This window comes from Syngnathus leptorhynchus, chromosome 5, assembly GCF_054491065.1.
Source record: "Syngnathus leptorhynchus isolate UIUO chromosome 5, UIUO_Slep, whole genome shotgun sequence".
Lineage (NCBI taxonomy): Eukaryota > Metazoa > Chordata > Actinopteri > Syngnathiformes > Syngnathidae > Syngnathus > Syngnathus leptorhynchus.
Window position 1 is genome coordinate 16,188,710 of NC_141199.1, and position 26,877 is coordinate 16,215,586.

Below are 26,877 nucleotides of genomic sequence, written 5' to 3' on the forward strand. Positions count from 1 at the left end.
CAAAAGCCGAAGCTGTAAATGTGCCGTTCCCGAACGCACCCAACCCCGCTGCGCATTTTCACTTTCTAACAACTGACAGCATCTTATCTTGTTTTTCCGGAGTTTTTCCAGACTAGTCTGCGAAGCTCCCCCCAAAATTAGGTGAGTCAACATAACTTCAGCGATTAAAAAAATGTCGTTTTTGAACGCCCATCTTTTTTACTTAAAAGTAGGAACGTGAGCTGGCTTAAGTCACTTCAAAACCATTCACTGTAACTGCATTTCCAGACTATTATCTGCAGGTGAGTCAAAAACTTCACTAAAATATAACTATTTTCATGTAAAAACCACTTCTGGAATCATTCAAGGGCCGCTGGGTAGTGAAGGGGGGTATATTATCGCATCATTTAATTTCCTCAAGTCATGCAAATAAGCCAGGAGAGAGAGGAGGGTCTTGAGAGGGTTTGAAAGAGTCGACTTCTCCTCCCAGTTACATTGCCCACACACGGAGCCCATTCTGATTATGGCCAAAGAATAACAAGGCCATTGTGTTTGTTGGTTTCACTAATGGGAGAAGCTGGAGATCATCAACCCCCCCCCCCCCCCCCCTCCACACCTCTCCTTCTAGCCAAGTGTTAATGCCTTTGGGAGTGTCCCCCTCCTCTTTTGCCAACCAACTTACACCTATTCCCCCGAGGACAAGTGTTTTGTTGGAGCTTAGAGTCTCCTACATCACTGCCGCCACCGACTGAATGACAAGTGTTTCTTTTCAAACGAGTGGTTGTGTAGTCTAACAGAACTGCAAAGGGGATCATATTTGGTTAAATTGGGGGAAAAAATGGTATTCAAATGTTAAATTGTGCATCATAAAATCTTGTACTCAGTTGCGTTGCAGGCAAACTTCGCAGTCCGACTTTACCACAATTTATAGACTCAAATATGTAACAAGTCACAGAAATCAAAGGTCCTCATCACCATCTCTGAGTAAATGTGTCAGTTGGCCTGTAGGAAGCAAGTAACCTAGCAATTTGGGTCTTTACTTGGTGCTCCAATAGATAAATGCCCGAATGTCATGGCGATGGAAATGAGGTGTAGTGAGGTGTGTGCGTAATATGCTGACATCACACAATATAACAGGTTGGCATTCAAAATGTTTATATCCACGGCATCGTTTCCCCCAAAATATTAGTCCGGTGCCTCGTTTCTTTTCCTACACCACGTCATTGAATTTTTTGGTTTTGTTTACATTGCTGTTTGACTACCATCAAGGAAAAAAAAGGACACAAACACAAAGCCTCGCTTGTTTGGTTTTCTGCAAGGACGCAAATTTGGTGTCAGTCCCAGCAACATATGGACACGGTGTACGGCTGAGAGCACATGAATGTTACTCGCAGTGGAACCTTTGCCAGCTCACGCCACTCGGAATCACGAGGCAATTTACTAGAGCGGGAAGGCAGGCATGCCCACCACGCTGTGGGACGTACACAGGAACACGTGGGCGGGGATTGAGCTTCCCTTCTAAGGCAACAGAAACCATTTTTGGGTTTATTAACTCCACAGGCTACGTTTTCAGTTTTTACATTTTTAATGGCCATAAAAGTAAGAAAATAATAAGCACAGAAAACATATCCAACACTGTTCTAACCTTGACCACATCGATAGCTCCATGTCACGCTTGAGCTAGCAGCCTAGCCGCTATCTAGCACTAGTATATCGTTAGCTGTCATAACGTGACAACTCTGACGGGTCCGGCTACCTTTTCCCCGCTAAACACGGCTCAGTAACATTTTGTTCCGTAATCAGGCAAATATGTAAGGCATCCTTCTTCTGGCCTTGGGTCCTCGCAGCTAATTGATTTGGACAGACTGCTAATTTGTTGATAGCAGCGAGAGGGAACGATGTAGCTGTCTATCTCTCCATTTGTGTTTACACATGGACCTCACACAGCGCAAAGTACTGCCAGCCTTGCTCTGCCTCTGCCTCCGCTTGCCCAAGTGGCAACCGCTCTTGACCCAGACCAGATTACATTGTGTTTGGTTGCAGCTAATTTGCTACATAAATAATCCCGCTCATTTCTTTTCGGATTAACTCCCGGGCTACTAACGACCCCCCCCCCCCAGAAGTCGAGCTTGTAATTTTTGCTTCCTTCGTGTCGCGTGGCTGTGAGTTGTTAATAAAAAAAAAGGGATACTTGGCTCCAGACGGCCTAATTTACTGTGTAACTTTATGTGGGGTTTGGCAGTAGCAATTAGCTGAGTGACAAAACAAGAACAACGCAGTTGCTTATTGGCACCATGATTTTTCCATTTATTAGTCTTCTTCTACCTTGACTTGTCTTTCTTGATTACCTAACTTGTGTCCACTTAAAGTGTCTCGTATACTTTTTCGCAGAACCACCAATTCTCCTTTAATCAAGCTCATCTGGGAAAGTCATTATCAAAACTGACAGAAAGTGATGTAATAGAACGGACAGAAGGAAAAACAAACGAGAACTTTCCCAGCTAAACGAAAGCTCAAATGTTTATTTCACTTCAATCTTATATGCATAATTATTTGGAACAGGGTGTGGACAGCAAACAGGCCAAGCACTGCGCTGCCTTTTTCCAACGCTAAACATTAATCAGTCATTGCTCTTTGTGTGTGTGTGTGTGTGTGTGGTCTCTAGATCTTCTCCACCAACAACACAGAATGCGGCCGTCTGCTGGAGGAGATCAAGTGTGCGCGCTGCTCCCCCAACGCGCAGGTGCTGTTCAACCCATCGGAAGCAGGCAGGATGCCACACAGGGAGCCCGACCTTCCTCGGCTCTGCCAGGACTTCTGCCGCGAGTTCTACTACACCTGCCGGGGACACGTACCGGGTAAATAATTCCCGCCGAGCGTCTCCGAATCACACGCCTTTGTTTGGTTACCTTGTAAGATTCACTCGCGAGCTGGTCAGATGTTCCGTGCGGATTTATTTATCCAGCGCTTTACCTCATCTGACCTCACCTTCATTTGTTGCCGACCACCCCTCCTTTGTTTGCTAGCTTGTCCGCCCTTTTTTTTTTATTTGTGTTGCTTTTCAACGCCCTTGTATCTTTTCTGTTGCCAGTTTATTTTGATTAGCCTGACAAATACGGACATGTTGTCCTGACCTTGATTGTCGCAACCACACGCGCACACAAATTTGTGGGTTATTTATTTTATTTTTTTCTGACATCAGCGTAGAAACCAAGATGGCACAGGTGGATGTGAAAACAAACGATTATGACGAGCGCAAACAAAAATCCACACAAGCCCAAGTGAGCGAAGTCATAGGGCAAGAAACCGCTGGCAATTTTTTAAAAATATTTGCTCACAGTGATATTTAAATATAGAAATGTTCAAACATTATGGGGTGAGATTTTTGTAACCTATAGTTTTTCATTTTTTTGTACATTTCCGAGATGCTAAATGTTCCATTTTAGCCATAATTGTATTTTATGAGCAGGTACCACTTTTCCAAAGATCAACTTTTGCAAGTGAGTCTGTAAGTTCCGCGAGTTCCCAGGTTAGCGCCTTCCAAAACATGACCCAATAGCCTACGCTACAAAATATCAAACATTGCGACAGAACCCGTCCTTGTCTGCGCTGGCGGGCACACATGCTGCGACATTAGCTCATGGCGCGTAGAGGAGGCGCGGTTGGTTGCGAGTTACTGCCCGGGAGCTGACACACATGTGGGCTCAGGGAGTCAAAGCCCAAAAAAAAAGGCTGAAAAGACAAGCCCCCCCCCCTTTTTTTTTTTCTCCCACCCCGTGTTGTGCGCCTTCTCCACGGGCCACAGATCAGCATATGTGGTGACGAATGACACATTTATTTTTCTACAAAGCCAGTGTGTATGTAAAACTGCTGAAGTGCATCAAGATGTCAAGTACTTGGGCCGGGCCACCCAGGTTGCCTTTGGAAGATAACCAGATGGAAGCTTCAGCGCCGGGGAGCCACGAATATGGACAAGGCTCTGTCTCTCTCTCTCTTTCTCTCTCGCTCTCTCTGTCACGCTGCCTCTCACTCGCTCATTTGCTCTGTTCAAACTTTGTTTTTGTACTTGTGTGGGTTCTTCTTTTGTATTTATTCATCAGTTTATGTATTTTACAATTTTTCATTTTTACTTAGTTATATATCAGCGTGTTTACATTTCCTGATTATTACGTCTTCAAAATTCACTTTTCTTCTCTGGAATTCACAATGTCCCAGAAGTGCTGCCGCTTCGGCTCACTCTTGACCTGAGCTGGCCTACTTCGTCGGAGATGATTTTTAATGGACAGTTGACCCTATGTGCCAAGGGGAGTGAACCCACCTCTGCACAGATTCTGTGAAATTGCCTCAAGGCAAATTTAAAAATCAGGACAGGCTGGAAAGAAGTTGAAAATTTCCAGTCGATTTTACTCCCCATTCCGCGTCATTACCATTTGTACAGAAGGATGACCAGGAAACCTTGGCTATCATTTACGTCGCGCCAGCACTTATGTTCCCCTCCATTAGTTCTCACTCCCACCTTCCTACCGTCACCATTCCAGCTTACCCATGCACTCCCGAGCCGAGCCGAGTCGAGCTCCCACGCCAGCGTGCTTAAGATAACTGCGGACACAAGCGGGTGGGCAGTTTGTGTTCCTGGGCCACTTTGATCTCCATCTTGTGTTTAGATGTTCGGGGATGGCGGGGTGGGGTATCCTATCACCTCCACGTTTTGCTGCGGTCAGCCCTCACCGTGGCACATGAAAGGTGGGGGTCGGGGTGGGACCCTGTTTGTGTTTTTACCACGGGTGGTTTTGTCCCCCCCACCGTCCAAAGGAAACAGTATTGGCAAGATTGTTTTTTAACTCGCTAGGGGGGCTCCAGAGGTACTGCACACTAAGACTAATGTTGTGCCAGTGCTGTTTTTTTAAGCGTGTGGTTAAGATCTCAGTTTTGCGCTCAAAGAGAAATACGGATACCATGCATAAAAACTAGTGGTGTGGCAAAAATCCGAATTTTCCTCCTTACCTTGATTTTTCAGGTCACCTCTCGGATCACACCGACGGTTGTGGCTCTCCAATCGACCTCCCAGATTGATACGTGATAGTTTTGTTTTAAAGAGAATATTAATATCCCAAACACGCTCTCCGTCCTGTTTATTATATACCGAAGGCCAAACATTTTCCAATCTCCAAAAGGGTCTCGGTTTCTCGCTCGCCCGCCTTGCAGTCATGTCAAACTGACAGCTGGTGTACATTGTCAATAAATGTTTTTCGCAAAGTCGGCAATTCATTTTTCGATATGCACAAACACGCTCGCCGTTAGCCAAAATCATGTCAGTGTAAATTATAGTCTCTCCCCTCCTTGCCGTTTTAGCCAGAAAAACCTCGTCCGCGTTTGGTTTGGCCTGCTGTCTCTTTTTCTCTGCGCTTTGGTTTGACCCAACAAACACATATCGTATCTTTTTGGCGCTTTCTGTCCACCGCTTGCCTGGTCTTTCTTCTCCAGTCAACAGCAACCCCCCCCCCCCCCCCCCCGTTCGTTGCATTTTCGCTCTGCCCGCTTTATCAAACGTACCCGCCCGTATTTCAATTAGATTTCATTTCTGCAGAATTGTTCCAGGCCGACGCGGACGAGTTCTGCCAATACTACGGTCGACGAGACGCCGGCCTGTGCTTTCCAGATTTTCAACGAAAGCAAGCGCAGGGCCAAGATTCCAACTACTTGGGAGATGAGAAAATGGAAGATATCAGCAGGTTTGTGGCCACAGTTTGTTTTCATTTTAGGGTCTGACTCGGGCGTTAAATCTTGATTGCGTTCTGCCGAAGTTTGATCGGGAAGGGCCTTTCCCTCGCCAAATGCAATTGAATATCAAACCACCCCCATTTTATTTCTTTACCTTCTCCTCTGTCTGCCCTTCTTGTATCTCCGCCATTGCCCAGGAAACACAAACACAACTGCTACTGTGCCCAGGAGGTGTTGAGTGGTCTACGGCAGCCTGTGGCCGCGGTGCACTGCGGCGACGGATCCCAGCGCCTCTTTGTCTTGGAGCGGGAGGGATTCGTCCGAATACTCACCCACGACCTGCAACTGCTCAAGGAGCCCTTCCTGGACATCCACAAATTGGTGCAGAGCGGCCTGAAGGTAAGGAGGAGCCGGCCCGCCAGTAACGTCTCCCTTGTTGCCTGCTCACTATTAGCGTTGCAATTATATCGTTATGCCCAACAAGAAACCATTCATCAAACGTGACGGCGACCAATCATTGCACTATTTTCTGCTAATTAACTGTACATACAGCTCGCATTGTGCTGCTGCGCCGTCCGCTCACTCGCTCGCTCTCACAAGATGGCTTAATGGCCCGCTTAATCTATCCCACATTGTTCCTCTGAGGAGTCACGCTGAATTGCAGCTCCTCCAAAAAAGTGGTACGATTTGGGAGTTCTGGAAAAAATAGGCCTCAATAATCAAACAAGATTTTTTTTTTTTTATATATATTTTTAAAAATATTTTTTCTAAATATTTTGAAAAATAGCATTATATCGAAATAGTACGTATAAATAAACAGGTTTGTTTTAAAATCTGGTTCAAGTGAAAGCTAGCTAAGCTAGCATCCAAGAGATGAGTTCGAAGTTTCAGCCGCACAGGCAAGGAGCGATGGGAAGTGTCCTAAATTCTTCAGATTGCATGCGGAGATGGCATTGCCGGGATATTTCGGGGTTGAGGAGGAAGGGGTGCACACGCTCCCGGACAGGAAGTTTGTTCCCGCACGCATGCCAGTCACAGTTTGTTTACAGGGAGTCAAAGCAAGCAAAGCTTCTGAATATCTAAGTGGCCCCTCGCGGGTCCCGCTCGGCATGCTCCCTCTAACCCTTATCGTCGGCATCATCGCTGGGTGTGCGTGAAGCCATCGTTATGATGATCCGATCCCGCGAGTCTTGTTCTGCCGGCCTCGGCCCCCCCCTCCAGCCACACAAAATGGAGAAGGTGTTTACCGGCAGCATCAACAGGATGGAGCTGCCTACAATATAGAGCCCCCCCTCCCCCAGAGAGGAGCCAGATAACCGCTTTATCATCAGTCCCATGCACATGCTTTGATTGTAATGCCCTGTGTTTCCTTCTCCCACTCCCCCAACACTCCCGCTCGCTCCTTCTATGGACGCCCACCCTCCTCGCCGTCCCCTCCGTGTGCCAATTAAGCTGCAGCGAAACAATGGCGTGCCGCTTTAGCTGCGGGCTGCATGCTGCGCTGTGGGTGTTCCGCCTGTAATTTGATCTCTGTACGCTTGTCCCCGCCGCAAATGCGCACCATCCTCAGTCGTCCTCGCCGCAACTGCTTGATATTTTCCTCCCTCACCTCTAATGTGATTGGACAAGACTCAGCTTGAATGTATTTACTTACAGCTGCAGCTCTTTTTTTTTTTCTTCTTCAAAAATGTCACTGCCAATTCTTAGGCTCGTTATTTGTGGAAATTAGTCAACTTCTTCCTTTGGTATGTCAACATACCGCAATGAAGGCCATTGAAAAGATGGTTTCTTTTGTTCAAAGGAGAAGCAGATGATGTGCATGCGAGTCGTTTTTCCATTACAAAATGACGTCGCCAATTGCTGGCCCGGGAAACGCAATACATCGATTTTTGGTGGCCCGTCCATCTGTGCGTTCCCATTTTTATTTTTTTTTGCTAGACCTGTTATGTCGTCTTTGCTAAAACGATACAACCCCCCCTCCTCATCCTTTCCTCAAGCTTCATTTTCAAAGCCGGACCCCCTGGAGAACACAAGTGGAGGGAAGGGAGGAATGCAGCAGCAGGTGTTTGTGACAAATGAAAAGATAATACCTTGAAAGATTCATTCGGAGCCCCCCCCCCCCTCCCCTCCCCACTGCCTGACTGCAAGTGTGCTGACAGATGCTGTATTTAGTGCTTACATAAAGGACTGGCTGTCGTACAATGAAGCAATCCAAGTTATTAGCAAGGGAGCAAATCGTTCATTGGCTTGCAACACTGTTTATTCAGGGTGTCGCCCCCTTGGCCTCGGATCACGGCCTCTTTGGAATTGCGGTTACCTTTGGTTTATTTTGGGGATGTGGGTCAGTGCATCTCCACATTCAACATACGGACACGGCTATAAAACATCCTGACACAATTGGCGGGTTACGAGTCACCTTTTCTTTAAACCCGGATTTGAATTTGACTCGAGCGAGCTGCCGTCTGACTCTCACGTATCGCAACCGCTTTCACAACATCAATGAAACCCACGAGGTTCTCGGTGGGGGTCTCGGGTTCTTGCTCATCGGTACTCCCAGAACATTCCAGGGTGCCGCGTCATCCTTTTTGATTCCACATGTGGCCGGCGTAAGTGTCTGCGTACACGTTACGCCATCCAAACAAGACTGCGAGCGGTGGAGTAAACCTCACAACATCCATCTTGATTATTTAGATGTGTTGCACGACCTTTTGGCCGGAATATTAAAGGGCGCGTGTCAGCTGGAGCCGATCCCAGTCGACTCTGGGCGAGTCGCAGGATACACCCTGGACTGGTTGTGAGCCAATCGCAAATAGCCGTGTGATGGATGAGAAACAAAACAGAACTACTCATTTTTGGAGAATGTTCATTTTTGTCATATTTTTACGAGTGAACTACGATGACAGAATCTTTCTGCCTCCACCTTGATCAAATTCATCCAAATTATGTGAAAGCATCTGCGCCACAATTTAGACACATTTTTAGAGGGTCTGAAGTTTTGTCTATATTCAGCCACCAAATTGTCAATCCGCCACTCTGTCACAATGCGTCCGTTTTTACAGCCGAGTGCACTCTTTTGTGGAGATGAGTGCCACGTTATCGACCAAGCCGACCTGCTCCGGCCTAGCTTGACGCGATTGCCGATTATTACAGCAAGTGAGCGAGCGATGACGGCGAGACCACCAAGGTAGCGGCAGAGCTGCCTCTGGGGCTGAGACAAAGGTTTACATATTACACAAGCAATTTAGATGTTTTCTAAACATGTTGCCAAGACAGTGGGAATTGGCAGCCCCTTCCTTGTTTAGTATTTTACTTCACCCCCCCTCCTCCTCCTCCTTTTCCCCTGATGATATGAATTTTGCATGCGTTTTTGTGTAAACCACCAAGGAGCGCGAAGGGGCGCGTTGCGGCCGGGGTGGTACGGAGTTGAAGCACTCTGCACTTTTGTGCTCTCTATGAACTGTGAGTGAGCTAATAAATTCTTTGAGCCACTCAGCGCCGCATTCACGGATATCCCCCAAAGATTACACACACAAATCACCGCACAATAGGGGGCCACCTCGAAGGGCCCCGGGGCGTCCTGGGAGGGGCGCGGTGGGCGGCTGCGGGGACCCAGATCCCCGAGGACAAGCGCGCATAACCAAGGGGAGTGGGCGGGGTTGGAAGAGGAGCCGCAAACGGCTGCGCTCGGAGTCAAATGCTTTATAATGGCGGGTAATGGTATATTCAAGGAGCTCGGTGGAGGTGTGAAGTGAAACAGGCCATGGTTTGAAAGGGAAGAATGAAAGAATGCCAGGGGTGTCAAAGGGAATGTGATGGAGAAATAAAAAGGGGGATTAGAGAGGGGGGGCGGCTAGGGGAGTGGGGGGGGGGGGCTGATTCGGAACCCACACGACCAAGGAGAGGCCGAGGCGGGACATAATTAACTCCTGGATCTTTTGTGCTTTGCCATCTGACTGCAGGGCAGAGATGAAAGGGGCCTGCTAAGCCTGGCATTCCATCCCAATTATAAGAAGAATGGCAAGCTCTACGTCGCCTACACCACCAACCAAGAGCGCTGGGCCATCGGGCCGCACGACCACATTCTCCGCGTTGTGGAGTACACCGTGTCCAGGTAACACTCCAAAAAAACAACAACTAACGGCCTCTTTCCATATAATCTTTTTCCGTCTCAGACGTACATTATCTTTAAGTATGTGATTTTATGCGATAATAACTGACTGTAAAACTTTCCAGAAAAAGGTGTTAAGGAGCAGTTAAAAAGTCGGTGGATGTAAAGTATGCAGCTGTTCACTTGAACGATAAACGATTGGTGGAGAGAAAAAAAAGCGTCTTCTCCCAATCACACCAGTCCATTTTGCCTTAATGATCTAATCTTAATGACAGTTTTGGCACGCCGTCCCGCGGACTGACCGCGGCGCACGGGTCCGTAACTCAACTAGAGGATTTGATGGCATTTTTACAGCGTCGTTATTTTCTTTTAGAAAGCTGTTTTTCTTTCCTTTTTTTTCGGGCAAATCGCGAGACCTTTAGACACTCAAAATAAGCGAGGACGAAATGTTACTCGTCCTAGTGAAGCCAAAGACTCACTTTGCAAGAGACTGCGTGATGTCATCGCCCGCCCACTGTCTGCCTCATGTCTCAAATCATTTTTCCCCATTGAAATGAATGGAAATGACATTAATTTGTCCCAGACTTACTTTTTGACACAGGATCTTTTTTTTTTTTTTTTTAATCCCTCAGAAAGAACCCAAACCAGGTGGACATTCGGACCCTCCGGGTCCTGATGGAAGTAGCCGAGCTGCACCGGAAACATCTGGGCGGGCAACTGCTCTTCAGCCCCGAGGGTCTGCTGTACATAATCCTGGGGGACGGAATGATCACCCTGGATGACATGGAGGAGATGGATGGACTCAGGTGAGGAAAGGTCCAACGGTATCAAGACATGAAGGTCATCTAAAGCCTAAAAGGTGCGTTGGTGCGCAGTGATTTCACAGGGTCCGTGCTCAGGGTAGACGTGGACACGGATGGCTGCGCGTCCCCTTATTCCATCCCACGGGACAACCCGTACTTCAACGGCACCAACCAGCCACCGGAAATCTTTGCACAAGGTGTACACGACCCAGGCAGGTTGGTCAAACGCCCAAAAATTGTTTTTTTAAAAATTAAGCGCACTCGTGTCGTTCTGCGTTCCTTATTTTCCGCGTTCTGTGTGGCGTAGGTGCAGCGTGGACCGGATCCAAACGGAGAACGGGAGCCTCCTCATGCTCTGCACAGACGCCAGCGGCAAAAACTCCACCACGGGAAGAATTTTGGAGATTCACAAAGGGAAAGATTACGGTGAGTTCAAGTAGTATGGCGAATGACTTTACAAAGTCTCTAATGTGCAGGTTGAACTTTAAAACACTATGAAAAAAATAATTCTATTGAGAAATCTGGACAGACACAACATTCTGGGAGAGATGTGAGACATCCTTGGTACCAGTAAGACGTTTCTCTTTCATTTACCCAACAACTCATAGAAGCGTGGCGTCAAAGCACTCTTTTAAGAAACACTCCATAATATTGATCATGATGTGAATACAGAGTGCCTCCTTAGCCCAAGATTTTGGTTTTAAATTGAGAAAAAAAAAGAAAGAAATTCCCCCACCCTCATTTTGTAAGAACACAGCAGTTTGGCAACATGTTGAGAAACAATTCAGGACAGCTGCCAAGGTACAGAAGGTTACATGTAAAAATCGTTAGAAGTGCCAGAGAAATACCCCCCAACGAACACACACACACACACACACACACACACACACACACACACGCACGCACACAAATTCACTCACTTGGAACCCCTGTGTACACGGAGCACAGAAATGCCAAAAGCAAAATTGCATCCACACTGTGAATTTGGATCTGTCTACAGCAATAACCACAAGGTTGACGGCTTAGCATTGTTGAAAACGCAAATCTCAGCGGGGTTCCTCTCACAATGAGTGGAAGAAAAAAAAAAGGCAAATGGCGGTCTTGACCATTTTTAACTCACTTTCCTTCCACAGATAAATTAACGGCTGTTTGTCTTAATAATGACGACTTAGGCAACCCGAATGTCTACTTGCCCCCCTTGAGGGATGCTTCGCCACAGGGGCCAATTATCTAAACTGGAAAGTCATTGCCGTGGGGAAATCAACACGCCAGCCGCCATTCACATTTCCCATTGCCAAGACCACAGCGCTCCAAAAATAAGTCTTATTACATCAGCGTCAAACTTATGAAGCAGACAAGGGGGACAATGTGGACGTCTGCCAAAGTCCATGTGGTACTGACAAAATGCGGACCCAAAATGGCTTGTTCCACGAAAACCTTCGGAAAAAGCTCCACTGTCATATTTAATGGTCATCGCTTTATTGTTGTCGTTTGGCTTCATCTTTCTCACAAACTATACTTTATTTATAAAATTACTTCCTTCACGCCCTTTTCCGCACAAAAAGTAAAAGTTCTTTTCACATACTGTTTTTTCTTAAAATAGTTAATTTACCTTTTTCTTCTCAAAGAATGATATTGTTTTTCTAATACTTGCTCCTCTCCTTCATACTGCGCAGAGAACGAACCTTCCGTCTATGACCTGCAGTCCATCGGAGGAGCGCCCCCAGTGGGCGGTTTCATCTACAGGGGTTGCCAGTCCAGACGATTGTACGGCAGTTACGTGTTTGGAGATAAGCTCGGGTAAGGACACAAGGCACAAACTATATTCCGTCCAAATTGTGGCGTGTTCTTTTAGAGGAAGGCCTTTTTTTTTGGGTGCTGCTGTTTCGGTTGGCAACAGAGTTCAAATGGGCTTTGACGTTTGTTTTGTGTCACCAGCATTTGTGTTCCTGTAGGAGGCAACTATTATAGTTTTTGAGAATGTTACATTTGCAGACGTCACCACTCTCCATTCTCACCCTCGTCAATCTGTCCCTTGCATCATGCGGTGAATACAAAGTTCCAACGGCGTGGGGGTGGGGCCGGTGGGGGACCTCGGTATTGTGTTACTCTTGCCACAGTGGCCTGGCCAGTTGGGTGTAAATGGAGACGGGACATCCTGCCTTGCGCTGTTCACACTTTTCTTTGGTTTGTAATTCATCCTCATTTGCTGATGTCAAAGACTGACGCTCCAAGAGGCAAAGAGGAAGTAAATAACGGTGAGAAATTTCCCTTCGTCTCGGGATCTTTGGGATTGGGTTTGGAACGATGCGCGGTGGCTGAAATTCCGTTCCAATTTGCGGATGTTTTGTGAATCTTGTGATTGAACAAAGCTTTCTCGGTGACGCAACGACGGTCTCTAGTGGCATCATGCGGGTCTGTGGGAAAGGAAAATGGTTAGAGTGGTAGCCAGCGGGGTGTTTGTTTACTATATTGTGGCAAGTACATAAAGGCATGTGCAAGGATCAATTGATTGACCTCAATAATATTAATAGAGGGCATATTTCTACAAACAAACACCTTATGATTGACAATTTCCTTTTGTGTAATGATCTCAGTTCAAATAATGCTGATTTCTTCACACAAAATTGCAGTTTGAACTCAGTTGCTAACCAAAACAGCAGCACCTACTAATGCACGTAACGTAGTGTTCAAGTGGACAGACAGTCACTGTAACTTCAATCCTATGTTGCATGCACACATAGCGCCAAAGTTTTGGCTAATAGGAGAGTGCTAATTGTTTAAAGGAAGTCCAACATTTGAAGTTATTTATTCATTCAACTGGATGACATAGCCAACAAATAATTGACACGTCAGTTGGAGTGGAGGTCACGTACTCCACGGCTCCAAGACTTGACTTGTTTTTGTTCGATCCTATCTACTGTTTATCTCAGCAACCTGCGGATTCTCCAGAAGTCGTCGATAACGCCGTCGGCAGCAAGCGACCAGTGGCAGGAGAAACCGCTTTGTCTGGGCTCAGCCAGCTCCTGCGGCTCCACGCTCGTCGGACACATCCTGGGATTCGGAGAAGACGAGCTGGGTCAGTGCGGCCGTGACGAGGCGTACGGTATTTTACGAGTCAGTTGCCCTTATGCTTGACCAGTCACGGGGTGCCGTTAACTTTTTGGGAATTCCCGTGTGTGAGCAATTGGAGATAAGCAAAGTTACCATCCGAAGGAGGCGTTTATTTTGTCAGCGGATGACCCAGCCGGAGACTGGTCGGCTTTCTATTCAAGGGACGGCCACCATTTGAGGAAATAGGGTTTTGACTTTCAATCGGCCAGCAGGATATTAAATGCATACTTCCTGATGGATTAAATGACATTGCTATAAAACATATCATCCATTTTGCATGCCGGGCCACCTACGGCGCAATGTTTTGCACGGGTGTAGTGTGTTGCCGTCAATTTGGGAGCGCTCGGGTGAAGTGAGGTGAGCGGCCTAATGTGATACAGAACTTTATACCAGCTGCGGCCCACCAGTCATCGGCGGGGATTACAAACTATCGGCTGCAGTGTTTCTGATTAAGTCAAGCACTCGCTCAACAACAGCCATCGTAAATGTTTGATCGCCGCTCTCGCGCCAGCTGTCACACTCGCCCTTTTTAAGGAGGTATTTCCATTCCCGCCCGCGGGCGTGCGTCCCAAAAGGCACGGGACCCCGCGGACACATGTTTACACTTTGTCCCCTTATGGAATTTTGCTGTTCTTCATTAAACGATCCCGGCGTGCTTCCCGCTCGTGAGCGTTTTCCGTGCACCCGTAAAACATCTTCCATTTTGTTTCAGGTGAAGGCTACATACTGGCGAGCAGTAAAAGCATGGTGCAGTCGCAAAGTGGCAAACTCTACAAGTTGGTGGATCCCAAAAGGTACACGTTAACACTTCTTCTAGACTTCTATACTTGCTGCTCACCATAATCATTTTCATGACGGTTCTCCTGACGGAGTTTTGCCTTTGAAACTTTTTTAATCCAGTGCACAAGTGAGTCAAGGTAATACAGATGATGTCTAAATAAATAAATAAATAAATAAATAAATAAATAAATAAATAAATAAATAAAAAGATAAATAATATAATCAAACATTTACCACAGGGGAAAACCATAATATCAATGTGTAATTTTAATGACAGGTCAACGTTCCACTTTTAAATCACATACCACAGATTGGGAATTTGATCACTCGAGTGCAAACATATGCTGTTGGCTATCACATTTTTTTTGTAAGCTACCGGTAAGTGTAAGCTGCCGGTGCGTGCAGTAGGTTGTGTCCTTAAATATCTTCAGAGAGGCAGAATTAGACGCAGAGGAGCCATAGTGGAAGCGTACCCAATAAATTGGCCGGTGTCACACAATCCCGCGTTGATACAACCCACGAGGCCTCCATTAATCTCTCGTCTTTCAAATCCTAGCCAATGCCAACGGGTCGTCACATGACGGCCCCGCCTCGGCCCCGGCCCACGCTAATGCAGAACGGCAACCGGAGAGCGAGCGTTGCATTTCACTACGTTAGTGTCAGGTATTGCTAACGGCGTAGCTGGATGGACGCGCGCTGTAACTGGCAACGTAACCGCACGCCAGTTATTTTCAGAGCAGTCGCACAGAAGGTTTTATTTTGCTGAGAGTGGGGGAAAAACATCGGGACACCTGTTTCGTCCCACTTTGACACGTCATTTATCTCACTGCATATGCGCTAACGCGGTCTTATGCTAACCTTTTAGTAAGCACACTCTATGTGCAACTATATCGAGCAAGAGTGTTTCATTTCTTCGACATATATTTACGACGCAGTCATGAATGCTTGTGACATCAGCAACAGAATAATTGACTTTTTCAACACAAACAAATTGCCTCATCAACTATAGCGAGCATGCTAGTCTGAATAACAAGCTAGCGCAAACATACAGGCAAATAAATATGCACCGGAAATTTGCAAATGAAATGCAGATGAGAAAAATGTCAATTGCCTCAACCAAAAAACAACAAAATAACACTTTTATTAACCAGTAAACAAAAATTTTAGAGACCAAAAGTACTGTATTCAAATTTGCTGAAGAGCAAACATTCTGTACTCTATAATTGGCACTGACATGGAACGGCGGTATGAAATGGACCACGTCGATTTTCCGCCTTCTGAAATAGCACCAGAAGCCCCTCTTACGCTGCCCGTAAAAGGCGGCATTACATTACAGCCATTTCTTATAGTAGCGGATCATGTTTGACTTTGGAGGCTAAACCGTATGCGATGTGCGCGTGGATTTTGTTTCCAATGTCAGTAAACGGGTGGCGCTTAACTCGGAACAGCCGAAAGAACAGCTCGCCGATGAAATATCTCCCGTTAAATGAAGAGAGACAGATTAAGTAGAGAAAGCAGACTGGGAATCACACTTGAAATATGTTATGCGGCTGATCAGTCGCGGGTGACGACAGTGCCACCCAGGCATCGGCGCAATTAATGACACCGCAGATGTTTCAAAAAGGGGGCCCCGGTGACTTGCTCCGTATTTATGTTTTCTGGCCCCCGCCGCTGGATGCGTCGCTCCCCCCCCCCCTCGGCAGAACATTTCTTTCCACCGTGGACTGGACTTGTTTAGTCTGCAGACAGCCTTTGAGAAGGATACATTTGTTATCATAAAATAAGTTTTTGCTACTTTATGACTTTTCTCAGCATAATCACATCGAATTGTCATTTGGAGGAATCTTTTCCTTCGATGGGTATCGATCACACTTTCCCATTCACAATTTTTGAGACTTTCTGGTAACTTTTGACGACTTTGTGGTGCCATCGCGTTGTTATTCTCCCGGTGGATGTTTGGGAACACGCAGAAGCCGTTTGGTAGAGCGCGGACTAAAGGCCCTACAGGGAAACATTAGCCATAAAATCCTTCAGAAGTGTTTGTGTAAACATGTCTTGGGCAGATGACTTCATTTGGAGGTATTTGTTTGTCAGCGGAAGTGCGCCTCCGATAATAAATAGGCCAGCATGCGTTGAAAAGCGCTGAATGGGGGGCTTGTAAAACAACCAGCGATGCTTGGTGGTTTTGCGGGATGATTGAAGTCATCCAAAAAATTTTGCACTTTCTGACAAATGTGCAAAATGTCAACATCAGGTCAGTAAGTTTAATTGTGCCAATTTCTGATTTATGTCTTATTATATATTTATTGTTGTCTGCTTTTTCTTTTCTTGTGTAAGACATTCAGAAAATGGATGGTACAAATTTATTGTCCTAATTTTTGTCTCGTGTCATTAAGACTTGTTCTCATAAAAGAACATCTTCAGATTACGACTTAATTCTCTAAAAATGACCGTTTTTATTTCACGACACATCATTTTAATGATTCTGCCCACGACTCCCGAGTGGATGAAGCGCTTCAGTAAATGGATGGATGAATTATTTGACAACTTTATTCCCGCCAGTTAGATTTTTTTTTCGCGTAAATTACAATTTTATGGTCAAAAGTTAAATTCTCACATTCTGACTTTTACAACTTCAATCTCGTACACCTTACGTGTTCTTTTTTTTGTCACAACATTTCGACTATGTTCTCAGAATTTCATTTTACTTTGCTGTCTATCATTGAAAGCATTTGTGTTTTTTTTATCATCTTAACATGCTTTCAAGGCTATCCGGGGATTCCCAGTGTGGTCTCTTTTGGCCACCATTGTCGGAGGGTGGCCGTCTTTTGTATCGTTCCCTCCTTATTTTAATTGTGCAAGAATATTTACTGTGTATTGTAGCGGCCGCTATTCACACAGCGTTGTCAAAGCGCCGACCACAGCGGAGGTGGTGCAAGATTTAAGAGGCACGGGAAAAGAAAGGTTTTTTTTTTGCAACACCATGCTGGGAGTTAGCATATCGCCCGCTCGCACAAGCCCGCAGATGTGCACGTTCGCATGTACCCGCCACCCACGCAGTTTATATCTGTACACAGCAAACACAGCACACGCTCAGATAAATACATGCATATAAACAAGAAGCCGGAGACGTTTGCCGATATGTGACTTGTGTGACGTTGACTGTCAAACAGGAAAAGTTCCTTCCCAAATACTTTGCATGTTGCGCCAACTCAAGAATTTGCCGTCAACCTTGTGGGGATACGTTCCAGACCTTCCAGCAAGAGGTAAAAAAATGCACGGCCATATAAATAATAACAATAATCTGATTTAATTTTTTTTTTTTTAAAGACACAGTTTGCCAAATAAGAGACCGAGAGTGCTCGTTTCAAGCTGTCACGGTCAGTTTCCCGCACAATTAAAAAGAGGCTAACAACAGTTAGCAAAAAGAGACAAATCAGTAGCATCGCCACTTATTCCCATCATATTTCTGTCAGCATTTGAAAGATATCCTGCCTTTCAACTATCTCATGTATGAGCACTTTCTTAGCTCTCCACCCCTCCCTCCCTCCCTTCCCTCCCAAAGTTGCAACATTCCCACAGTGGCTGTTGACCCAGCTGCCTTTGTCAAGTGGCGCTACCAGCAGGTGCTGTTTTCACAGCCACCCTGGCAGTCATACGCACTGTTTAGTTGCGCCGCTGACCCCTTGCCTGCTATTAACAGTGTTCGCCACCAAAAGCCACCCCCTGTCCCCCCCCCCCCTGCAATCCTCTAGGGAGTCTTTCTCTCACTCCCTTTTTTTAAACGACTGAAGGCCGACAGGGATGGAGTCTAGATTTGGATGCTGATGGGAGCATGGGAATGTACCCTTCCTCCGCCACCATTGTTTGCCATTTAATACAGAATCATTGTATAAAAACTAGAACCAAATTGTTTTTATCATCAAGTCAGAGGCACACTGAGTGTGTTCCTTTAAGGGGCGTGGCTTTGATGTCAGAGAACTGCCTGAATTCCTTGACTGATTTCAAAGCGGTTGAAGTAAATTAAACTAAACCCTGGCGCCTATTTTTTTTTTTTTTTAATCTACACGGAGATCTCTCCGGTAGTCGCTCTTAAATCCTATCTCCGGGTTTCCATCCGACTACAGAGTGACCTTTTGCTCCGTGATTGATGACGCCTGTCCTCGTGGACAAATTTGCTGACGTCAGCGCCATGGCCTCCAGATTCTTGATACCTACAAGAAGTCCAGTTACCATTCCCTGGTCACTCGCTCACATTGTGTTGGGCTTTTCGTTTGTCTTTCATCTGTCGCGTGTGTGCCGGGCACATTTGAACTTAATTACGCACTTGGCGTATTGCTTCCAGATTTGTAGCGCGTGATATGGAATGATTATTTGACAGCCCATTCGTCGATGTGCGTGTGTGGGACTTTCTGCCTTAATACGGAACGATCACAGCATGTCCCCCCCGCTACACGCTCGCTCTTTGCCCAAGTCCTCGCTGTGATGTGGTGGGTCTGATTTTTAATTTATTTATTTTGTTTTTTATTTTTTTTTATCTCAAGATTTCATACCGCAGGGACCGTTGGTACCTTAGCAAAACATAAACGAGAGACCAATCGAAGGCAGTCGTGGTTTCGTTTTTGTTTCATAAACGATGACCCCCACACAGTACAAACTTGACTTTTTTTTGGTTCACAACACCGCATATTTCTTACGGCCCCGCTCCAAGCAAATGTGTTGAATTACAACGTAAGCCGAGGCCAACAAACAAGTTTTGGTTCTGCCCTTGCTTATTATACGTTGTCTGGCAAAGAGCGTTGTAATTCCTTCAACCTAAAAATTCAAGATGCCTTTGCACGAAAGCTTCTGGAGACAAACTGAAACAGGTTTGGCGTAAGCAGACCATCCATCAACACTAGTCAAACATTATAAGTTGGAGTTCCCTACTTTTCGGTCATCAGGTGGAATCAAGTCCTGGAGAACTTCTTGTGTGTCCTGTTATGATCGACATGTCCACCCAAGTTCATGTTCCCGCCCAAACACAAACTGACTTTGCCCCGCCCCTCTTGTCCCAACTGTTCTTTCCAGGCCCCTCATCCCCAAGGAGTGCCAACGTCAGGTGGAGCCTCCTGAGCTGCTGATGACAGCTTGCTCCAGACACTGCAAGAACGGACACTGCACTCCCACCGGCAAATGCTGCTGCAGCCCAGGTTGGGAGGGGCCCTTGTGCCGCATCGGTGAGGCTCGTTCCCTTCAAATGTCTTTAGAGCTGATTACGGCAATACTCTCAAACAACTTTGGTAGACCGAGCAAGACAGCCAAGTCAATCACTCGACCTGAATCCGATGATGCATTTCCCTTGCCTTAATATTTATGGACCTTAGTATGGTAGCCCTAAATGGTCTAACAAGCTCAATACAGAATCGGAGCTGTTAGGCATTGCAGGTAATAATTTTCCTCCGATTATTTTCATCTTCATTACGACCTAACGTGACCCCTTCCTGTCCCCCCCCCCCTATCCCCCATCCAGCCAAGTGCGTCCCGGGCTGTCGCAACGGTGGCGTGTGCATGGAGCCCAACAAGTGCCTGTGCAAGAGTGGCTACTCGGGCGACCAGTGCGAGCAGAGCGAGCAGGGCATGCCCAACGACCAGGAGAAGGACGGCCTTCTGGACCACATCATCGACATGACCTCGTACCTCCTGGACCTGACAAGCTACATCGTATAAAGAGACTGCGAGGGGTTCGTCCTCGTCAGCACCTTCATCCCCACCCTACACGAATCTACCTAGCGCCACCGGCCAACGAGGTATCTTTCTTTTTTTTTTTATTTTTTTTTTTCATTTTGCCCACGCTGACACAAGAGGATAAAAAAAAAAAAAGGATCTCCATCACAGCTGCCTTCGACATCACCGGATGTTACGGTTTCTCACTGGACGATAAGCTACTTGAGCGCCAGGCCAGGCATCCAAGTCACGGAAAACGCCCGCCAAGACATTTCTGCTCCTCTTTGGGACAAATACAAAAAAAAAAAAAATAACGCAATGGAGCGACCATTTATTTCGGCGTGATGACGTGTTCACAAGACTGCATCCACAACTGTTAGACATTTTCATCGCAGGATGAAGAAAGACGCTGGATTGCTACCCACTCCTGCTCTGCATTCATTACAAAACTTTTCAAAAGTCAAACACATTTGCACAGTTCCGGTCTAACAAAGCTAGCCTCTTTCACACGGAGACCCTGCAAAAGTAAGAGTCATTCGATTAAATCAGTGCTACACTTGACGTTTCAAAAACAAAAATCTTTTTGTGTGTGTCGCAAAATTCACGCCTTTACTCAATCTTTTTGTGTGTGTCGCAAAATTCACGCCTTCACTCGTCTTTCACGCTGAACACTTTCACACAGCATCCCGCAATCACATGGCGTGATGATATCGTTGTCTGACGCGAGAATTGCTTCCGGTAAAACAGCGTCTCACAATCAGGAAACGAGATGACATGATGTCATAATTGCTTGCAACACAACAAGGCTGGAGAAGTGAAATCCCGGCAGTTGCAGAATAACCTGCTGTCTTTTCGCGGGTGGTGTAAAAGGGGCTAGTGGACGACCAAATCACAAAGGGAAGAAGAAGAAGAGGAGGAGGTAGCGAATGGCGATGTATATTCCCCTATAGAGCTTACCCACTACTACTTAGTATTGCAACAAAAACAAAAAAATAGGGAAAAAAAAAGGCATAGCATTATTATTATGATGATGATGATAGAGGGGGGGTTTATTTTTCTAAGCGTAATAATATATGGGAGAGATTGGTGTTTATAAAAAATATGTTTTACACTAAGCTTTGTGTCCATTTTGGTAATGCTTGCAGCTTGCTTTTTAAGCGCCCTTCCCCCCAAACAATCTACTACACAAAGCGCCACTACAGTTCCACCATGTTTGTTTTTGTTCAAACGGTGTTTTTTTTGTTTTTTTGTATTTGTTCACCTCGTTGAGGTGTTGCTGACATAATACGTCTACCTGGTCAATGGAATTTATATGCTGTAAAATGAAAAAAAAGGTCTATTTTTTGTTGTTTTTCTTTTTTTTGTTAGCACTTAATGTGAACGTTGTTGCATTGTAGCTGCTGAGTCGGCATGGTGTGAATAGAATAACCATTTTCATTATTTAAGTAGTAGTTACACAAAATGAGATAATTATTTAAGTATGTCATTGTACTGTATGTGTGCGTTTTTTGTTTTTCTTTCTTTTTTTAAAATTTGTTTTGTATTCATGTATTGTAAATACAACTTAGGGATGATAACTTTCTCTTCAGAAATATCAATATGTCTATTAAAATTTATAGCATGTCTCAAATGTTGCTTTTTAGTGTTTACTTCCAACAGGATAGAAGCTCAAACTGTTGATTTTCAAAAGATGCCGATTTTTTTTTTTTTAAAGATCCCAAGAGGAAAGAAATGAGATATTTATTTGAGGTCTGGCGTTAAATTTTTCACAAGAAACCCTCCTTGAAAGCTTTTTTTTTTTTTTTTATAGCCTGAGAGCAAAAAAGCAAGGATGCTGATAAACACAAGAAAATGTGGGTGATCCTTTTCAACTTCACATTTTTTGGACATATTCGCACACACACACACACACACACACACACACACACACACACACACACACACACACACACACACACCATGTAGATATTAATTTCCTTCTGAAAATACCAATGAGGTTTTGGCTTGTTTAATGATAGCGAGCGCAGACCACCCACCTCACTGCCTCGCACACACACATCGCAATATTGCGAGAGGTAATGCAATCCTAGCCTTGTCTATTGGCATCCTTTCCAAACTCTGCGATCTATGTGAGTTTATACATCATATATCAGCTGCGTGAATCATAACTTTTCTTTTTTTTTTTTTTAAATCATTCTCCCTCACACAGGAGCCTCCGGGGTCCGGTGGTCTATCGTTTCCCAAACAGCACTGGAAATAAACATGGAGGAGGAGGACTGTATACCAAATATTTGAACCGGCTTTAATGTTGTATACAACAACATCAACGTCCTCCATTGATGTTTTCATGCACTTTTTTGGTGATGTTTTGACACAGTCAAAACACCAAAGTGAACCAACCCACCGAGGAGAAGTTATGACCCACCCACGACTGGTAAAAAGCCCCAATATCGTGAGATACAAAATGTATGTTGTTTGGCATAAAACATTGGTTCTGAAATGACCACAAATGGACTTCGGAATTATTTGGGGAGACGTTTGCACAGTATAGTTTTTCTGTAACCGCTTGATATATTTCTTAGTTACAAAAAACATCAGGTAACATCATTAAATGAGCAATCTTGGTATTGACTGTTAAATGATATGTCATATTTGATTTATTACGCTGGCTTCCCTTGTTTGTCATCACATGGCAGGTTCTGAGCTTGTTTATTTGCTCAGACCTCAGTACTGACTCTTGTCCATGAAGTGATGCAATTAAATGTCCCGCTGAGGCCCAATCTGTCAAGTGAAGACCCCCATCGCTGAGATTTGGACCACAGGTAAGACTGACAGTTTGTTGCTTTGTACGAAACCTTCTTAAATAAAAAAAATATGTATTATACCTTAAAATTTGAATTTAAAAAATAAATAAATAAACTGAAACCCAAATTTGACGATATTTAAGACAGATAGCATTTATTTCTCAATGCTAAACTGCCAAGATGTGCAAAATAGAGCCTTTGACCCCTGTAAAATATTTTTTTTATATTACGGACAGAACATACAAGTATGCTATGCTTCAAATTTGTTACGAGTTTCTGAGGATCTCAATGAAGGACAACTCAAAAGGTACGTTAAGAGAAGTTGACATGCTACATGCTAAGCTAACATCTCTCTTCCCTTCCCAATTCAAAGACAAATTTCAGCTCAGAAGGTTGCACTGTAATAGACTTTGGGCTACATGCTAACCTGCCAAGTTGGCTACGCTTTAAAAACAAAATTTCAAACCCACACACAATGACTGAAAGGCTTTCAATCAGGTTCCAAAAATGAGCGCTAAATAAATCCGTTCCAAAAGTGGAGACGCGTAAACAGCACGGAGAAAATTATTGCCTATTCACTTGTTTCTTGGCGCTGCGCTTTTCTTCGCGCCGCCTTCGCCACAGCGCTAATCCTTGTTTTGGTACACGGGGCCGCCCGCCCGCTCGCCTGCCCGCCTGCGTCGCATCCTAATCTGTGCAAAGCTCCGTGTCCAAAGGCTGCTGCCGTGGCGGGTGAGCGAGCTAGCGGCACGGAGAACACGCTGATGCAAACCACCAAAGGAAAAAAGGCAAGGAGGCGGCAAACACAAGTACGTTGTCTCCTACATCATTACAGATGTTGAAATTACCAAAAGGAGTCCGTTCTATATGAAGATTTTGAAGAAAAAAAAAATTGTGCGAAATGCAAGGCCCAGCACAGTGAATTTATTAGGATTTTAAAGAAAAATCATGCAAAAAGAATCATGATTTCAACCAAAATAATCAATTTACCCAAAAAATTCGTTGGATTTATAGAGAATATTATTAAAAAACAAAATAAATATATGGAACATTTGACAAAAATAGTGCTAATGATGAAAAAAATTACAGCAAAAATCATAATTTGGGGGGAAAAATATATGCGGCTCTCCATCTGGTGGACCTCCAACATTACAGTGTTCCCCTGGAGCTTTTGCCCCCCCCCCCCCAACCTTAACCCCAATCCTGCATGTCATTTTAAAGCATCCAGACCACTTTGGTGGGCACTTTGCTCTGCTATTTCCTCTCCTTGTCTGTACCAACTCACATTTTTCTTTTCATGTGCACCTGCTTGTCTCCAACAAGCACACGTGCAAAAACATCAGTGCAATTGTAATAATGTCCTCTGAGTGTCCGTTTTGTTTGTATGTGTGTGTGTGTGTGTGTGTGTGTGTGTGTGTGTGTGTGTGTGTGTGTGTGTGTGTGTGTTGGGGTCTCGTGTTTTATGAAACTTTTATGAGTTTTTAGCTTGTCTTTCATTTTGCAGGCTCACACCTTTTCACCTCCAGCACCCTGCAATTAGACCAGGTAACCTCCCCCAAGGCCACAACCACCACTCCTCCTCAGAGGACAACGAACGACCTAGCAGAAGAGCACTCAAATCAAAACCTGCTGGACTACTTTCATAGGTACTGTAAATTTATGATGTCATATGTGTGTGTGTGTGGGGCTCACTATCAAGTACCAGCAATCCTTTTAATCACACATTTACAAAAGGATTACATTCATAGTATCGCTTTTGTAATGTCTTACCACAAACTGAAGTTTTCATACCTCACCGTCTTCTGCCACGGGCGGGAATGTTTTCAGAAGTCAGGTGCAAGCCAGCTGGACTCAAAGAAAGACGGGGACAGAGCATAGACAGGTCAGAAACACCCGCCAACCGGAGAGCTCCGTCTGGAAGGCTCTTCCTGTGTCGGGAGAACAGCAATTATTGTTTCATGTTTGATCTCGGGTCAATTTTAGAATTTCCTTTCCAGGAGACCCTTCGAGGGAGGTGCAACAACTTGACAAAAATTAAGAAAACAAAAGCGCAGACTCCCCAGGGGAGGGAAAATATATATATATATATGGTATATTTCTGTCTTCAGTATAATAATAATAATAGTAAGTGTAATGAGAGTTGCTGTTGCTAGGGGGCGTCGCATTCTGCTTGTTGGGGGTCTCGCGGTGAGAACAAGCAGCTGCTGGAGGGCCCTGCCACTGACCCTATTCATCCCAACAGCAGGTGTCACAACGTGTCCCGCCTCACACACACACACACACACACACACACACACACACACACACACACACACACACACACACACACACACACATGCATGCACACACACACACGTACACACATGCACGCAAGCAGGCAGTAAGAAAACGTGTGTGTGTGTGTGTGTGTGAGTGTGTGAGAGTCAGGGTTGGGGGGCTGGGGGAGTCGAGGGGAGACCTGGAACTACTTACCGAGAACAAAGAGGCAAATCAGGGAAAAATGCAGCCTCCTCGAATAAATCTCACCACAATGCTGAGAAAAGTCCCCAGCGCGCCCTCGGAAAAAAGCAGGAAAAACCTGGTTTCTTTCTGCCCAAAGTGTCTCTCCAAAAGGCAGAAATAGAAAACATTTTAGATAAAAGCAAGCAGGCAGCCCCCCCACGCACACACCCCTCCCTCGCTGAAAAGGACCTCACACCAAGACAGGGTGTAATTCTGACCAGAAAACTGCTTTATTTACCCGGGAAGGAAAAAGAAAAAAAAAAAAAAAACACTTAGACAACAAGTGGTGAGTGCGAGCTGGAAACTTTTTGCTATTTTTTGCTCAGCCGTCAAAAATCTACACCAAGATAAATTAACATTCTTAAAAAATACATACATTCCAAATAAATAAAATGTACTGTAACATAAATATATTCCATTTATTTATTCCTTAATAAATATTGAATTTCATGCCGGGGCCCCTTCAAATGACTCTAAGGAGCCACTTTAGAATCAAAACTTCCTGTTATCTTGGCCGTGCCCTCTGAGTCACTTTTAAATCACATTACATGGACTCCGCACGCTCTCCTGTGTGACCCCCCCCCCCCTCCACCCCCCTGGCCTCAATCGGGCCCCCAAAAACACTCTCAAACATCAAGCTACCGTTTATCAGTGACCTTAATTCATGTTTCCAATCCGCTTGATGTCTTTGAAGTGAACACACAAGTTACCCCCCACAGCTACACCGGGGGGAAAAAAAAAAGAAAAACATGAAAGAGGGAGACTTGACCTGACCGGAATTCACCGCGAATAAATCGTTCTTCATACGAGAGCCGCGCCGCCTTGTTCAGGGATGGGATTATCCCGGATGAAGCAGGAAAGATTTCCCCCTGCTTAAGATACGGAGGAATGCCCCACTCAGGACAAGGTGAAGGGAAGTGAGAGGGACCAAAGAAGTGCACTTTATTCCTCCTTTTGTGCGCCAATTACGAGGGAAGAAATAGCTTGTGTTTCCACTTTCCTCTTGCCAGAAGATCCATCTTAGAACCCAAGAAGGAGCTGCTCGGACGGATCCTCAATAGTAATGGAATTTGTTGACACTAAACATCAATTTCAATATGGACACTTGTTGCTCGGCAGAATTGGCGGGGCACAATCATTTGTGCCCCCCCAAAGACGAGCAAACTTTTTTCATTGGCAAATTTTGACGGAAGAAAAGAAAAGGGAGAGGTGGCAGATTTACTGATGTTTTGTGAGCAATACTGAAGTCTCTCAAGTCTCATAAATTCAAGTCTCGCGAGATTTGCATATGCCCACCCACAGACTGGGCCATGCTGGCAGCCATGTCCAAACGCTGCAATCACACTCGCTAACTGCAGCC

General features: G+C 45.2%; 1 protein-coding gene and 1 long non-coding RNA gene across 5 annotated transcripts in view; both read left to right on the plus strand.

Annotated features, from left to right (window-relative positions):
* Positions 1-21,911, plus strand: part of hhip (hedgehog interacting protein) — a 66,596-nt gene extending 44,685 nt beyond the window's left edge. For 3 of the 4 annotated variants that reach the window (XM_085912979.1, XM_085912980.1, XM_085912981.1), the window contains 12 exons: positions 2,645-2,837; positions 5,567-5,711; positions 5,898-6,099; positions 9,660-9,811; positions 10,441-10,614; positions 10,684-10,827; positions 10,919-11,037; positions 12,288-12,411; positions 13,545-13,690; positions 14,438-14,519; positions 19,576-19,724; positions 20,018-21,907. In XM_085912979.1, coding sequence (XP_085769105.1) covers positions 2,753-2,837; positions 5,567-5,711; positions 5,898-6,099; positions 9,660-9,811; positions 10,441-10,614; positions 10,684-10,827; positions 10,919-11,037; positions 12,288-12,411; positions 13,545-13,690; positions 14,438-14,519; positions 19,576-19,724; positions 20,018-20,214 — 1,719 coding nt within the window. In that variant the 5' untranslated portion in view covers positions 2,645-2,752 and the 3' untranslated portion in view covers positions 20,215-21,907. Of the gene's footprint in view, positions 1-2,644; positions 2,838-5,566; positions 5,712-5,897; positions 6,100-9,659; positions 9,812-10,440; positions 10,615-10,683; positions 10,828-10,918; positions 11,038-12,287; positions 12,412-13,544; positions 13,691-14,437; positions 14,520-19,575; positions 19,725-20,017 lie in introns of all 4 variants that reach the window. The other variant, XM_085912978.1, reaches the window with a different exon arrangement.
* A 2,628-nt stretch (positions 21,912-24,539) lies between these two features.
* LOC147057290 (uncharacterized) lies at positions 24,540-26,735 on the plus strand. The gene is made up of 3 exons (XR_015066126.1): positions 24,540-24,661; positions 24,843-24,897; positions 25,013-26,735. It is a non-coding gene; the product is annotated as an uncharacterized LOC147057290 (long non-coding RNA).
* Positions 26,736-26,877: the final 142 nt, after the last annotated feature.